At 40.6% G+C, this 15209-nt stretch overlaps 1 protein-coding gene across 1 annotated transcript in view; it reads right to left on the reverse strand.

The window, feature by feature from the left end:
- The window catches only part of LOC129773153 (titin), a 28489-nt gene extending 15029 nt beyond the window's left edge, over positions 1-13460 (reverse strand). Inside the window, exons 1-3 of the mRNA XM_055776727.1 lie at positions 10807-13460; positions 10588-10740; positions 10401-10522 (exon numbers count right to left, since the gene is read on the reverse strand). Of these exons, the coding sequence (XP_055632702.1) occupies positions 10401-10522; positions 10588-10740; positions 10807-12645 (2114 nt within the window). The 5' untranslated portion in view covers positions 12646-13460. The remainder of the gene's footprint in view (positions 1-10400; positions 10523-10587; positions 10741-10806) is intronic.
- Positions 13461-15209: the final 1749 nt, after the last annotated feature.

Genomic DNA, 15209 nt, shown 5'->3' on the forward strand with positions numbered 1-15209 from the left:
CACAAGAAAATGAAACAACTTAAATCGGGCAAACCGTTGTCGAGTTTTGAACATATTTGGTGTATCATTTTCATTTGTATAGATATAGAAGTGCATTATTCCACCTGAAAAACTATTGTCATTACATTGCATCTCTGTTCACGAGTTTTGCACTAAACAACACATTTGCCATGTTATTTTTATGTACGAGGCTATCCGATAAGTTTTTAACCTCATCGCCCGATAGTGTCAGTATCGCAAAAGAGATTACTATCGTGTAGTACTCGGAAACGGCTACTGTCAAAATTTCAGCCGAATCGGACTCGTAGTTTTGTTTTGACAGTGTGCGGAAGCAGGCGTGTTCGCGGGTTTTAGAAAAATGGAAAAAGAACAATATCGGTCGGTGATTCGATTCTTGTTTTTGGAAGGGAAATCGCCTAGCGGAATCAAAGAGCGCTTGGATGTTTTTTTTTTTCCAAAATATATATTTTTATCAAGGCTCATATGGCGTTAGCCTCACGGGGCCGGGAGTTCAATACTTTGACAATTTTTCTTATTATCTATGTTAGTAATATGTAACCGATTACTCGCGGTTGGCTCGAGGTTAGTATTACAAGTGTTTTCGTAATTCGGATGTTGCTGTCTCCAATGCTCTGTACGTGTGCCCGACTCGGGATACTTCCTATTGGGATGCAGCTGACCCTTGATCAGCAACGTCCCCCTAGTCTGTACCTCATATCTAGCGTGGTGCGTCTTTCTCGACTCGAGGAATCCAGGATAGAATGGTCACTAACCGGCGCAATCATCAGTTCATGTAGAGTTGTCATGAGCGGTACAACCTTTGGCTCTTGTTGAATCATCAGTGGACTGCACAACCTTTGGCCCGTGTATCTGTAAAGAGTGTGTGTATGTATTGCCGCGACTAAGTAAAAGTTTATCGATCGGATAGGAGGGATATAAAACGGGGACACAACGAAGGAAACATCATTAAACGTTGACATCGGCGTTCCTGAGGAACAGGTATAGATGAAGCAGAAGATCAGGATCACGGCTACCTAAGATATCCCGGACGGGGATCTCCGATTGTCTGCCTTGTGCTCTCAGTGCTCTAGAGAGCTGAGAGCGAGCAGCATGGAACCGGATACACGACCAGACAACATGCTCGATGTCGTGATAGCCATCGCCACAATCACAAAGATTGTTTGCTGCGAGCCCAATGCGATAGAGATGCGCGTTTAGGTTGTAGTGATTGGACATAAGCCGAGATATCACGCGAATGAAATCACGACCTACATTCAATCCCTTGAACCATGCACTCGTCGAGACCTTAGGGATAATCGTGTGTAACCAACGACCGAACTCATCTCCACTCCACATGCCCTGCCAACTTACGAGCGTGTACTGACGAGGAATGTGGAAAAATTCATTATAAGCAATTTGCCTTTCAAAAAGTGTGCCTTCTAAAGCGCCCACCTTAGCTAGCGAGTCCGCTTTCTCATTCCCCGGAATCGAGCAATGAGAGGGAACCCATGCTAAGGTAATCTTGAATAATTTTTCGACCAAAACACTCAATAATTGTCTTATTCTTGTTAGGAAATAAGATGAGCGTTTATCAACTTTCATTGAGCGGATTGCCTCTATTGAGCTGAGACTGTCTGAAAAAATAAAATAGTGGTCGATGGGCAATGTTTCAATGATCCCCAGTGCGTAGTATATCGCACCCAGTTCAGCGACATACACGGAACAAGGATCTTTGAGTTTGAAAGAGGCACTGGAATTTTCATTGAAGATGCCGAAGCCAGTGGACCCGTTTATGTATGAACCGTCAGTAAAGAACATTTTATCAGATCTAACTTTCCCATATTCTGCCGAAAATATCGGCGGAATATAATCGGAGCGTAGATGATCTGGGATTCCATGGATTTTTTGTCGCATGGACAGATCAAAAATGACAGAGGAATTGCAAAAGTATGGGAAGCAAACTTGGTTGGAGATGCCTGGTGAAGGGTGCACGTCGTGGGTAAGGTACTCATGGTATAAAGACATAAAACTTGACTGAGGAATCAGTTGGAGTAGATTTTCGAAGTTATCAATCACCAATGGATTCATGATCTTGCAACGGATGAGAAATCTGTAGGATAATTCTGTGAACCGAAGAGTAAGCGGGGGTACTCCTGCCAAAACTTCGAGACTCATCGTATGTGTCGAATGCAAACACCCCATGGCTATACGCAGGCAACGATATTGTATTCTCTCCAGCTTGAGAATATGAATCCTGGCAGCTGATCGGAAGCAAAAACTGCCATATTCTAACACTGATAATATCGTTGTTTTGTATAACTGAATGAGGTCTCCTGGATGGGCACCCCACCATGTTCCGGTTATTGTTTGGAGAAAATTGATTCTTTGCTGGCATTTCTGTTTCAAATACGCAATGTGTATTCCCCAGGTACATTTAGAGTCAAAATATACCCCAAGGTATTTGAAAAACATCGAGTGCTTGATCGTTTTGCCGGATAGGTGAAGCTGGAATTGGGCGGGTTCGTGCTTCCTAGAAAAAACGACCATTTCAGTTTTCTCCGTAGAGAATTCGATACCCAGCTTGAGGGCCCACGTGAACAGATTGTTCAGGGTATCTTGCAACGACTTTTGCAGAACGACGGGATTAGTACCCGTGATGGAAATAACTCCATCGTCTGCAAGTTGTCTCAGCGTGCAGTCTCTAGTTTGACAATCATCTATATCATTGACGTAAAAACTGTACAAGAGGGGGCTTAGGCAGGAGCCTTGTGGTAGGCCCATAAAACTGTATCGAGAAGATTTCAAGCTGCCATGATTGAAAAACATGTGCTTTTCTGACAGTAAATTGTACAGGAAATTATTCAGAATTGGTGAAAGTCCACGATTATGAAGTTTCTCTGAGAGAATTTCCATGAAAACTGAATCAAATGCCCCTTTGATATCGAGGAAAACGGAAGCCATTTGTTCTTTGCGAGCAAATGCGATTTGGATTTCAGAAGATAGCAGCGCCAGACAATCGTTCGTCCCTTTACCTCGGCGGAAGCCAAACTACGTATTTGACAGCAAATTGTTCGCTTCAACCCACTTGTCCAAACGAAGTAGAATCATTTTCTCTAACAATTTACGAATACAGGATAACATTGCAATCGGCCTATACGAGTTGTTATCGCAAGCCGGCTTGTTGGGTTTTCGTATGGCTATCACTCTCACTTGCCTCCAGTCATGTGGGACAATATTCAGCTCCAGAAACTTGTTGAACAAGTTCAGCAAACGCTGTTTTGCCAAGTCGGGAAGATTCTTCAACAAGTTGAATTTAATCTTGTCCATCCCAGGAGCTGAATTGTTACATGAGAGGAGGGCAATTGAGAATTCTACCATCGAAAAATTCTCATAGTCGCATTGGAGCGGAATGTCGCGTACGACGCTTTGTGCAGGAACGGAATCGGGACAAACCTTTCTTGCAAATTTGAAAATCCAACGGTCAGAGTATTCCTCACTTTCATTTGTATGGTTCCAGCCACGCATTCTCCTAGCCGTATTCCAAAGAGTGCTCATAGCGGTCTCCCTTGACAAACCATTGACGAACTTTCGCCAATATCCACACTTTTTTGCTTTAATCAGACCTTTTAGTTTGGCTTCTAGAGCTTGGTACTTTCGAAACCATTCCACTAGTCCAGTTTTCCGGAATTTTTTGAAAGCGGATGATTTTTCAAGGTAGACCTTTGAACACTCCTTGTCTCACCAAAGTGATGGAGGACGACGTCGGAAAGTGGTAGCAGGAACACGTTTCTTTTGAGCTTGAAGTGCGCTTTCGTAAATCAAACTCGATATAAAGTTATACTCTTCGAGTGGAGGAAGTTCATGCATTGAAACAAGTGCTTCAGATATTATTTCTGCAAATTTTCTCCAGTCAATATTTTTCGTGAGGTCATACGCAATATCGACTGACTCACGAGAACCTGATTCATTGGCGATCGATAAAATTATTGGCAGGTGGTCACTACCGTGGGGATCTTGGATTACCTTCCACGTGCAATCCAGGGATAACGAAGAAGAGCAAAGTGATATGTCTAGCATACATGCCCGTGCAGGGGGGTTGGCTATTCTAGTTGCTTCCCCAGTATTCAAAACTGTCAATTTGAAGTTGTCGCACAGATCATAAATCAAAGTGGCACGGTTGTCATCGTAGAGTGAACCCCATGCTGTTCCATGGGAGTTGAGGTCACCTAAGATTAGCCGCGGCTCCGGCAGTGCCTCGATGATATCAAAAAACTGATGGCGGCCAACCATAGTTCTTGGAGGAATATATATCGAGGCAATGCAGAGGTCTTTGCCATTGATTTGTGTCTGGCAAGCGACAACTTCAATGCCTGTCATCGATGGGAGAGTGACTCTATAGAAGGAGTGACATTTTTTGATCCCCAATAGTACGCCACCAAACGAGTCATTTCGATCGAGGCGAATAATGTTGAAATCGTGGAAATTCAGTTCGTCGGCTGAAGAAAGCCATGTTTCACAGAGGGAAAATACATCACAGTTAGAACTATGAATTACAAATTTAAATTGATCTAGTTTAGGGATGATGCTTCTGCAATTCCACTGTATTACAGTGGTCAAATCCTTGACCTCTTGCACTGAATCAGGCATCGAGGGAAATGAACGCTGCTAAAAAACCACATTTTTCTTTCAAAAATGTTCTCACAATCGGGAGCAAACATAATACTATGCTTTTAAGAGGGTCATTTATATTTAAAGCATTTAAAATATTGTCCACCAGGTCAGAAAGCGCAAGCAAGCCAGATTGTGGCTGTTGCCTCGACCGCGAAAAAGGAACAGACGTGTTGGGCTCTGCTCCGGGAAGTGCTGAGGACCCCTGGTGCGTAGAAGAACCGCTTAAACCAGGAGGTACTTGCTTCGGTCTATTCTCAGCACGTTCGATACGAGGTTTCATTCCAATTTGGGAAGTTTCGGTCTTCTTTCTGGGGAGTGATGGAAAAGAAGTAATTTTTCTTTTCCTAATGGCACCCTGCGATGTACCGGAACTTCCTGCATTGGGAGCGTCAGCAACAGGCTCGTCGTTCTGCAGAATGGAGTAGGGATTGTCCTGAGTCGTTGAAGCGGAACTCTTAAGCATTTCTGCATAAGTCCGCTTGGAACGTTCCTTTAAGGAACGCTTGAGTTTTTCCCCTCGTTGTATGTACACCGGGCATTGAGAAAGATCATGTGGAGCCTCGTCGCAATGAAGACACTTGCGCTCTTTTGCGCAAGAAGTCCCATCATGACTCTCTCCACAATCTGCGCAACGTTGTTTATTGCAACAATAGGCGGCCGTGTGACCGAGTTGCATGCATTTGTTGCATTTCATTACCCGGGGTACAAACAACCGAACAGGTAAACGAAGTGCACCTATTGCAACGTAGTTTGGAAGAGCGGAACCCTCAAATGTCACACGAAAAGAGTTTGTCCGATTGAGAACTCGTTTGTCATTTTTAAGTGACACAGACTTCAGTCGATCGCATTCAAGAATCTTCACACTTTTAAGTGAGGAGTTCTTGAAGCGACCGACACCATCGAGTATCTCTTTTCGAGTCAAACCATTTTCGTTTATTACACCGTCTATTTCAACGTTACAACAGGGTACGTATACGCGATACTCAATCGCAAAGAGATCACAGCGCGTTATTGCATTCGCTTGGGTCCTGCAAGAGACGACAACTCGTAATTTGTCTGGCCCCATCCGAGTAATTTCAGTAACTTTGGAAAATTTCTGCGTTAGTTCTTTTGAGATGCGAATGACATTAAGAGGTTTTGATTTTCGTCTAAAGTATACAATGAATGGACCTTTGAATCCCTCCGGGTATTCCTTTAGACGAAAATCATGTTTTTCATCAATTTCCTCATCTTCAGAACTTTCTACTTCATACACAGAATTTTCCTCCTCAACGTCTGCTTCATCCTCCTGCTCTTCAGGAGGTGGGTCAGCATCAGAAACATTCAATGACGTGGAGGGGGGATCCTCCCCGCCCTCAGCCAAAATAATAAATTAGTCACCTGTTCGATGTGAACAGTATAGAATAATAATAAAAAAATAGAAAAAAATAAATGAGTAAATAAATTATATTTGTATTCAAGATATATATAAATTATATTTATTTCAATTTTTTATTGTATAAATTCAAAAATGAAAAAAAGTTTCAACAAAAGTTCAACGGTAATGTAAGAAAATTGTACACCCCTAATGCCAACGCTTGCCGATTTGGTAAATACAATGTTGGACAATGGTGTAAATCGTACACAGGAGGTTGAAGGAATGATAAATGGAACAATAGAAAAATAAACTTCTACTTGCCGCTGCTGTGTAGCGTGTGATGAATGTGTGTTGATCTGAACTGGATCCTCAGCGTCTCGATCGTGCACCACTTTTAATTGAGCTCGCTTCACTCGCAAGCGCTGATGAAAAAAGCACAATATAAATCTGCGTGAAAAAAAACACCGTTATCGGATCGATTCTCAAGCTTATCCGATCAGCTCGCGAGTTCTCGAACGAGTGTGGAGCTTGGATGTTGTATACGGTGACTCTTCTCCTTTGATGGCGACCGTCAAAAATTGGTTTAACGAGTTTCAACGAGGTCTCATGTCGATTTCTGATGAGCCACGCCCAGGCGCCCCGAAAACGGCTACCACTGAGGATAACGTGACAAAAATCCACAATCTCGTATTGGCAGACCGCCGATTGACCCTACAAAAGACCGCGTGGGTCATTTCTTGCATGAAATTTTGGGCATGAGAAAGCTGTCGGCGTTTGCTCACTCCAGACAACAAGCGCAACCGTGATACCACTCCAGAGCAGTGTTTGACGCTGTTTAAGTGCAATCCGAAGGAGTTTCTACGTCGTTTCGTGACCGTCGACGATACATGGATCCACTGGTATACACCAGAGACCAAGGATTTCGACTGTTCCTTGGTCTCTGGTGTACAGTGAATTTCACCCGGCGAACGTGCTCCGAAGAAGGCGAAGACTGTCCTATCGGCGGCTAAGGTGATGGCCACCGGTTTCTGGGATTCACAAGGTGTGATCTACATCGACTACCTGGAGAAGGGCAAAACGGTCATAAGGCTCTACTATGCCGAATTATTGGGCCGATTCGACGCCGAATTGCCGAAAAAACGGCCCCATTTGGCGAAGAAAAAAGTGCTTTTCCACCATGACAACGTCACACCTCCGCCGTCGTCACGGCCAAATTGGTCGAATTGCACTACGAACTGCTGCCCCATCCACCGTATTCTCTAGATTTGGCACCGCGCGGCTTTTTTTTTTGTTTCCAAACTTGAAAAAGTCACTCGCCGGGCAACAGTTTGAGTCGAATGAGGAGGTCATCGCCGCCACGGAGGTCTAATTTGCAGACCTCGAGAAAACGTATTTTTCAGATGGATTAAAGAAGTTGGAGCATCACTGGGTCAAGTGTATCGAGCTAAAAGGAGACTATGTTGAGAAATAAATCGCCAATCTACCAAAAAAAATTTTTTTGTAGGCTAAGTACATATCGATCTGCCTTCGTATATTGATATAATATTTTCCGAAGAATTTTATTGAGTGAATGATACCAAGAATATAACCATACAATTAAACATTCTTAGATGTACTAGTTTTGTTCTCTAGAACGAAAATTTCTTGGATGACGAAGCGAATTTGCAAAGGAAATTATGATTTTTGGAAGTCTTATCATTTTGTCAAATCAAAAGCAACTCCAGCAATATTCTCCCTAACAACGCCAATAAAGGAGGAGGCGATCTGGCGTAGTGGTAACATCCAGGCCTCTCACGCTAAAGGTCACGAGTTCAATTCTCACTCCCGACATTCTTCCAAAAATGGAAGTTAAAGTGACGAACCAGCCGAATGAGTTCAAAGTCACTAATAATACAGATATAAAAAAAACGCCAATAAATCGTCGAAAGGTAACTATCCGGTTCTTTGTTTAAAAAAAAGCCACGGATTTCCAAATAAATCGCGTAGTACAACAGTACACTTATTCTGTTAAAAAATTAGAATTGCGATCTGTCAAAAATACTAAACTTCTCGATAGAAGGTCAGAGAGAAACGAATCGTGTGTTATTATGCTCAGGGAATTTTGTATAATATTCACCGACTGAATCACAAAAACTTTTCAATTGTTTTACATGAATACGAAAACACTGAGCATAATTTTGAATCTAAATTTCAATCAGATGTCCATTCGAATAAATGTGTTGAAAATAATGACATTGGAATAAATATTTTTCATTCTATACTTTATTCTCAAAATACGGTACAGATTGATAATAAGACGGGACAATTAAAATAGGCCCTAAAAACGGTACTGTTCTGTTAAAAACGGTACGTTTGGTCAGCCTAAATATAACAGAATATGTATCTTCTTTATTATGCTCTACATAATTCTTAGTGGCTAGTATTCCGTTCATTGTTTCCATTTGTAGTGTATTTCTAATCTTTGTTTTATTAACACTTTGACGTCCGCACGATTCGTAAAAAAATATGCGCTTGGCGTCGGCAGCGCTAACTCGGATTACTTGGCTTGTCGCCGCCCGTTCTTGACATTATCGGGAAATTAAAAATTGAAATTGAAATAGAAATAGATCTAGATCTAGATCTAGAAATAGAAATCTAATCTTATCGTTAGTTTTCATAAGTTCTCAACCCTATTCCCCTAATTTCATGAAATTTCGAAGATATACATACGTAAATATTACAAACATGTCCGTATTCCCCCCACTATATGTCAATACGGATAATCATCGAATAAATGTTCTACTTTTCGGTCTGTTTTAATTTTGTTAAAAACATTGAGAAACCTTTGACCGATTATTTCGAAAAAAAGTACATTGAAATGCAAGAAACTGCATTTAAGTTTGGTAAAACACGAGTTTCGAAAGATATAATAAAAGTTCTTCTTAATATGTCCGTTTTTCCCCACCTTCCCCACTTATAAAAACATTAAAATTGATATATGTTATTGTTACGTAAACCAAACCCCAACTGAATGCAAATGATACTCAAGTGCTATCGCCGGCCACTGAGATACTATGCGCACGTAACCACTGTGGTGTCGCCGGACGCCAAAGTGTTAAGATTGAATTGAGAGAAAAGTCGTTCTACCGATGCTGAGGAATATTCAAGAATTTATAAGCATGGTATAAACTCTCGCAGAAATGAAAAAAAAACTGTGTTTTGTCAAATCCTTTGATAGGTTATATTTTCCCCAAAAACCTACAGCATCACTATAGTCAATTGTAGAGTATGTAGAGAAATTCAGTATTCAGAATTTCTCTAATTTCATCGTCCATACTTGGCAATTAATCTTTATTCAACAAATAGGGAGGCATATCAGAAGTGGATGAATTGTTGAATGTTTCCTATTTTTGATGTTATTTGATTCGATTTCTCCTCCTCCTCAGGCAACCCAATATTATGATAGTGCAGTTATGATCAGGAAAATTTTTGCAGAGGTCCCAGTACATTTATCACGGATAATTTTCATTCTGATAAACAAAAAAGTACAAAAATCAGGAGAAATCAGGATCATTTTTGAAAAATCAGGCAAAATGGATCAGGAAGGTTGGTATCTCTGGCTGTGGGTGGAATTTGAAAACACAAGAAAACATTCTCCTCCACATGGGAAAATGCCGGCACGAGCATGATTTCCAGAGGCTTGGTTTGGTACTAACGACATGTTTGACTGCCAAAAAGCCTGGGAAATCCTGAAAAATCAGGAAGGTTGGTATCTCTGACTGTGGGTGGAATTTGAAAACACAAGAAAACAAGAAAACATTGGCCACATGGCCAAATGCCGGCACGAACGCGATTTCCAGAGGCTTGGTTTGGTACTAACGATATGTTTGAAGTGTTGAGTTGTCTATAGTGACGAAAATGAGAGTGTTTTTTCGAGAAATAAAACGATATAAATTTTATTTTTCTATAAAATAAAAAAATAATTGACCAAAGTATCTCCAGAGACAACCAAAACTGCTTCAATTCAAGCGAGATTAATTCGAAGTAGAATGGTAATTTTTTTGAATTGCAAAACTAGAAATACATACAACATACACACAGCATACATATTTAACCCGACAGGCGAATAAAACAAACCCGAATGATGACGATATATGAGACCGGTGATGTCATTCTGCCATATAAAGAAAGAAGTGTAAAACGAATGCAAATCAACATCACGTCGTAAGAAGGCGGCCTCAATTGACCATCTACGGCAAGTATATTCCAGTAGATAGCAGGTTTTTTTTTGCGTGGTATATAGAAACTCGGTAAAAATTTTCGTCCGAGACTGTAGTTTGCGTGGTCGGTAAAGTATACAGTGTTCCATTGGCGCTGAAAAATAAATACTCACCCACAGGTACAGATCTCACAGATGCATTGTTCTTTCACAATTTTGTCCGTTTGCTTCTTAATCTTGCTGAGTCTTCGGTTCTCTTCACTAAGGTCACTTATTTCTTGGACAACAACTTTATCCTGAAATGAAAAGTAGCAATATATAGAATGACCCAAGTGGTTGGCAGTGGTTGCGGCATACTCACCACTGTGTCAATACTTTGCAAGTTTCGCACCCTCTCCGATTCATTCAGTTCGGTTCGTCCACTACTTTCCTCAAGGTAGCTGATTTTTTCAAGCACATCTGTGTACTTTTTTTGATCTACAGTTTTCCATTGTTTAGTATTCGCATCATAAACCTGACCAATGGATAAAACTTGTTGAAAAGATCGTTTTCACGAAAGAATGAGCCTTCTGGGACTTACCTTTGTCAGTTGAATTGTGGTTGTAATATTTGCAAGCTCAGGACGTTCTACTTCTAACTCGTGCACTATTTCTTCTGGAATAGTGACAGTGATATCCTTCTCCAGAACAGTTTTCTGGTCTACCAATTCCCACCGTTTTAGTTTTGGATTATACAGTTTTGCTTCGAAAGATGTTTTCGTGACATTCGTTACGTCATCCTCAATATCCTGAATAATCGCATCTCTGGAAACAACTTTCTCATCCACGAGATTGAGTCGTTTCACTTTTTCATCATACGTTTTACGTTTAAAAATTGCAGCATTCGATTCACGCTGCTCGTGATAGTCAGTGACTTGTTTCCGTGATCTGGATTTTTCATCCATTTGCTCATAGTGCGATGATTTTTCATAATTTTTCGTTGATTCAGAGTGTTGCGTTCTTGATGATACATCTTGACTCGATTCGGTCATTAATTGAGTGCTCTGAATAGTATTCGATTGGGAATCATGGGCGGATGAAATGCTGGCGATAGTATGCGCTGAGGCGCTCTTCGGAAGCATATTTGATTGAGTCACATTGTCTTGAATCTTATAATTTTCCAGTGTCATTGAATCGATTATGGAATCGTTCGCTTCAACGCTGTGAATGTTCGAAACGTTGACAACGTTTGACGAAGTTTTCTGCTGCTTTGAGGACGAAACATGAACCGAAGAACTAGTTGCCAAGGAATGATTCGAGTCTTGAATGTTACTACTTTGAACGATTGTTTCTCCCGATTTGGAAGACGATTTGTTGCTGACGATTTTGTTTCCCAATGTGTCATAAATAATCTCCGTTGTGGGAGCGATTTTTTCAGCAAAAGAATAACTTTGTCTATCAGAGAAAGTCTTAGTGTTTCCGGTATCATCCACATGAAGAGATCCACCGTGAATAACGGAATAATTTCCAATGTCCTGAAACTGACTACCCACTTTCAGGCCATAATCCTTACTATCCGTTTTTGATGTCATAGATTTATGGAATGAATTATCTAGCGTATCACTTATATTGGAGATGTTCACAATGTTTGACGAACTTTTTTGTTCAACTGAAGATGACGTGATGGCCGACGAATTTATAACGGAATGGCTCGAGTCTTGGATGTTTCGGCTTTGTATGATATTTCCTCCTGACTTGGAACTTACTGTTGTGCTGGTGATTTTATTCCCTGCCGAGTCGTACATGATCTGTGTGGTCGGAGCTGTTTTCTCAGAAAACGAATAACTTTGACTATCCGAGAAATGTTTCGCACCACCAGAAGAACCCGCAACGTGATATTCGCTACTCTGAAGGAAGGAATCATTTCCGGTGTCTTTAAGCTGCTTCTCAAATTCAAGAACTGAATCTTTCAGATCCATATCAGACTTTATGGATTGCACGTCGAAATCTTTTTTGTGGAATGTACTGGTATTGAGGGCGGTTCCCATTGAAGATGATAAGTTTACGGTTTTTGATTCGGCAACATGTACCGACTTTTGAGACTGCGAAGAACTTGATTCACTTATAAACTTCTCACTACTCATAACCTGAGATTTTGACGATTGCTTTTCATTTATGGCACTGCTAATTGTGGTTGAATTTGCACTACTATTTCGCACTGTCTTGGAATTCGACATTTTACTGGACGAACTTGAAGATGCAGTCTGCATTCTGCTGCTACCACTTATATTCACTGGGGGATTGTGCTGCTCTGTGATCACATTTGACACGTCAGTAGCAGCATGTTCCATGCTGCTAACAGCAGAATGAAACGATCTTTCTGCATCAATTAAATTCTGGCTTTTCAGCTTATCCTGTTTGTCTCGTTTGTTCAAGCCCATCTTGGAAGTTGAAACACCACAATAATAATCAATCAATTTTCGCTTGCACTCGATCACTTATAGACTTAGACTTTAAACACACTTTATCTCATGCCTTCACTTTTCGTTCCAAAAGCATTCACTCATTAATATAGATAAATACACTTTTATAATTTTCTTCTTATTTATTCACAGTTTCGCAGATCTCAATGAGGTCATCAGTGCGAGAGCATCAGCGGTGTGTAGCACTTGTTTTGCGGTTAGTACACTGTTTAAGCTGCGCGATTTACTACGGCAAGTTCGCAGGAGAGGGAGATCACTTGTTTGCTGTTCCACGAGTTCGAAGTAACTAAGAGGACTTCGCCGAGTTCATTCAATTAAATATCATCGAGAGCAGCGAGTGTCGCGCGAAGGTCTTTTCAATCTATGGCGAGAAAACAGCGAGACATTGCATTTATGAGTGGGATCGTGACACCTACGTACAAATACTACGGTACTGGCCGTACAACGCGTAGCCTCAGCGCACACTAGGCGGCTGCCAGAGCCGATGACACAAACTGAACTGAACTGTCCACTTAATGTATCACTGGTCCATGGTTCAAATGAACATTCGAATTCGCGCGTTCACTCTCACTCTCTTTTAAATCAACACCCGTTCATTTAATTTTATCTTCTACATTTCCTCATGCATCTCTCCTCAACAGGTCATAGTTTGATAATCCCACTCAAATTTAATTGCATCGGTAGACTTCACTGAAAGTTGTGCTAAATAAAAACAAGCCTAAAACTGTAGCACTTTTAGTAAAATGGAACCTTTATCAAGAAAGTGAATGAAATTCTATAATTAGACGCTTGCGTGAATGGATCATTCATCCTGCCACAAGCTTCGTCATAATCGTCATAATCAAGAAGCTTTGAACGCAAACACATCATCTTCCTTTTTGTCCAATTTTGTATAAACGCTATACGAATCGAATCGAGCGCTGGTCGAGGTGAATCACTGTTTCATGTTGTATTTCGAATCCAAATCTGGACCTATTCGTGTGCCCACGTATTGTGGAGCAGGAATTAATTTATGGTCCAACCCACGTAATAATAATCGGGCGAAAAAGTCTCAATGGCGAGTTTTGTTTGGTTCGGTTGCAGTTAGGACTTTGCCGAAATATCCGGCTTTTTCTTATATTCTTGTTGATTGTTTTTTTGACTAGGAAGGGATTGAAAAAGTATGTCTTTGTTGATAACCAACATTTGAGTTATTTCTTCAATATTCGAATGAGAAGCGATTGCATCCTTTGCTTTCATTTTTTTTGTCTGAGATCAAATGCGACATGAAAATCGTATTCAATGGTTTACAGCGACAGTAAACTCGAATCACGAAAATGTCATTGTTTGAGCCTAGTTGTAAAAATAAAGTTGTAATAACTATCATTGCACAATGGTCCAGGAAGCGCATTTAAGTGGAAATTTGCATCTAGCGCTCAGCAGTTATACTCTAGACAAAAACTGTCTTTTTCTGTATTATACTGACTTTCAGCACTTTTGGCTGGTTCGTCACTTTACTTCCAAGTTTTTGAAGAAAGTTGGGAGTGACAATCGAACTCGTGGTCCTTAGCGTGAGAGGTATGGATGTTACCACTGCACCAGATTGCCTTCACACTCAAAAACTGTCTTTGACAATGTTTTTAAATATGATAGAGCTCTCATTTTTATATTATCAAAAATAGGGTGATCGAAATTTTCGATGAGATATAAAATCTAACTTCTTTTTTTTTATAGATAGAGGTAAACATAGTTCGACAATGTTGCAACCCCAGATATTGTAAGCAACATTGTTGAACAATTTCTATCTCTTAAAATAACTTCAAGCTTTTTTCTAAGTTGCGTTAGGGTAACCATAAGCTCTAAAAGTTGTCAGAAGACAACTTTGATGTAAAATTTAAAATATAAAAGTTAGAGCAAAAAAAAACGTTTTTTTTCATAGTCAATCTCAGTCGCGGTGCTGATGTGTAACAAGTTTTTTTACTCAGTTGTGCTCTCACTCCTTGTATACACATGCGCTTTGGCGAATGAGCACCCCAGAAACACAGATCAAATGTTTTGTTGTCAGCCTCGTTTTTACACTGAGTTTTGCGCCGAATTTGCGCCGTATTTTTATACCTGTTTTACATCGCCCTTGAATCTGGTTTGCTTTCTCTGTTGAGTTAGTTTTCTGCACATAAGCGCATGCGGTTAGTATGGAAGCGCGCTGTTGTTTTTATGCTTTGCTTAGAGCGAGCGAAGACAAAACGGGCGCCAGAATTTGATGTGTGTATGTATAAAATGAGGCGCGCATCACACAAGCGAGAAGTGATGTTTAGTATCTGAACTCTGTGCTCTCTTGTTTAGGATTTTTTTTACACTTCGTACCAAGAGAAAATACGTGTTTGTTATGAACGCGCTCTGATGGAAATTAAACTCAAGTGATTAAAATCAATATTTTGATTTGTATGTTTGCGACAACTCATCTCACAGTAGGCCGATTCAAATGAAATCAATTTTATTATTCTGAGTGTACCGTCGTGCTAAAGTGGAAGCGTAGTCGCGAT

The sequence above is a fragment of the Toxorhynchites rutilus genome, chromosome 3 (genome assembly GCF_029784135.1).
Source record: "Toxorhynchites rutilus septentrionalis strain SRP chromosome 3, ASM2978413v1, whole genome shotgun sequence".
NCBI lineage: Eukaryota > Metazoa > Arthropoda > Insecta > Diptera > Culicidae > Toxorhynchites > Toxorhynchites rutilus.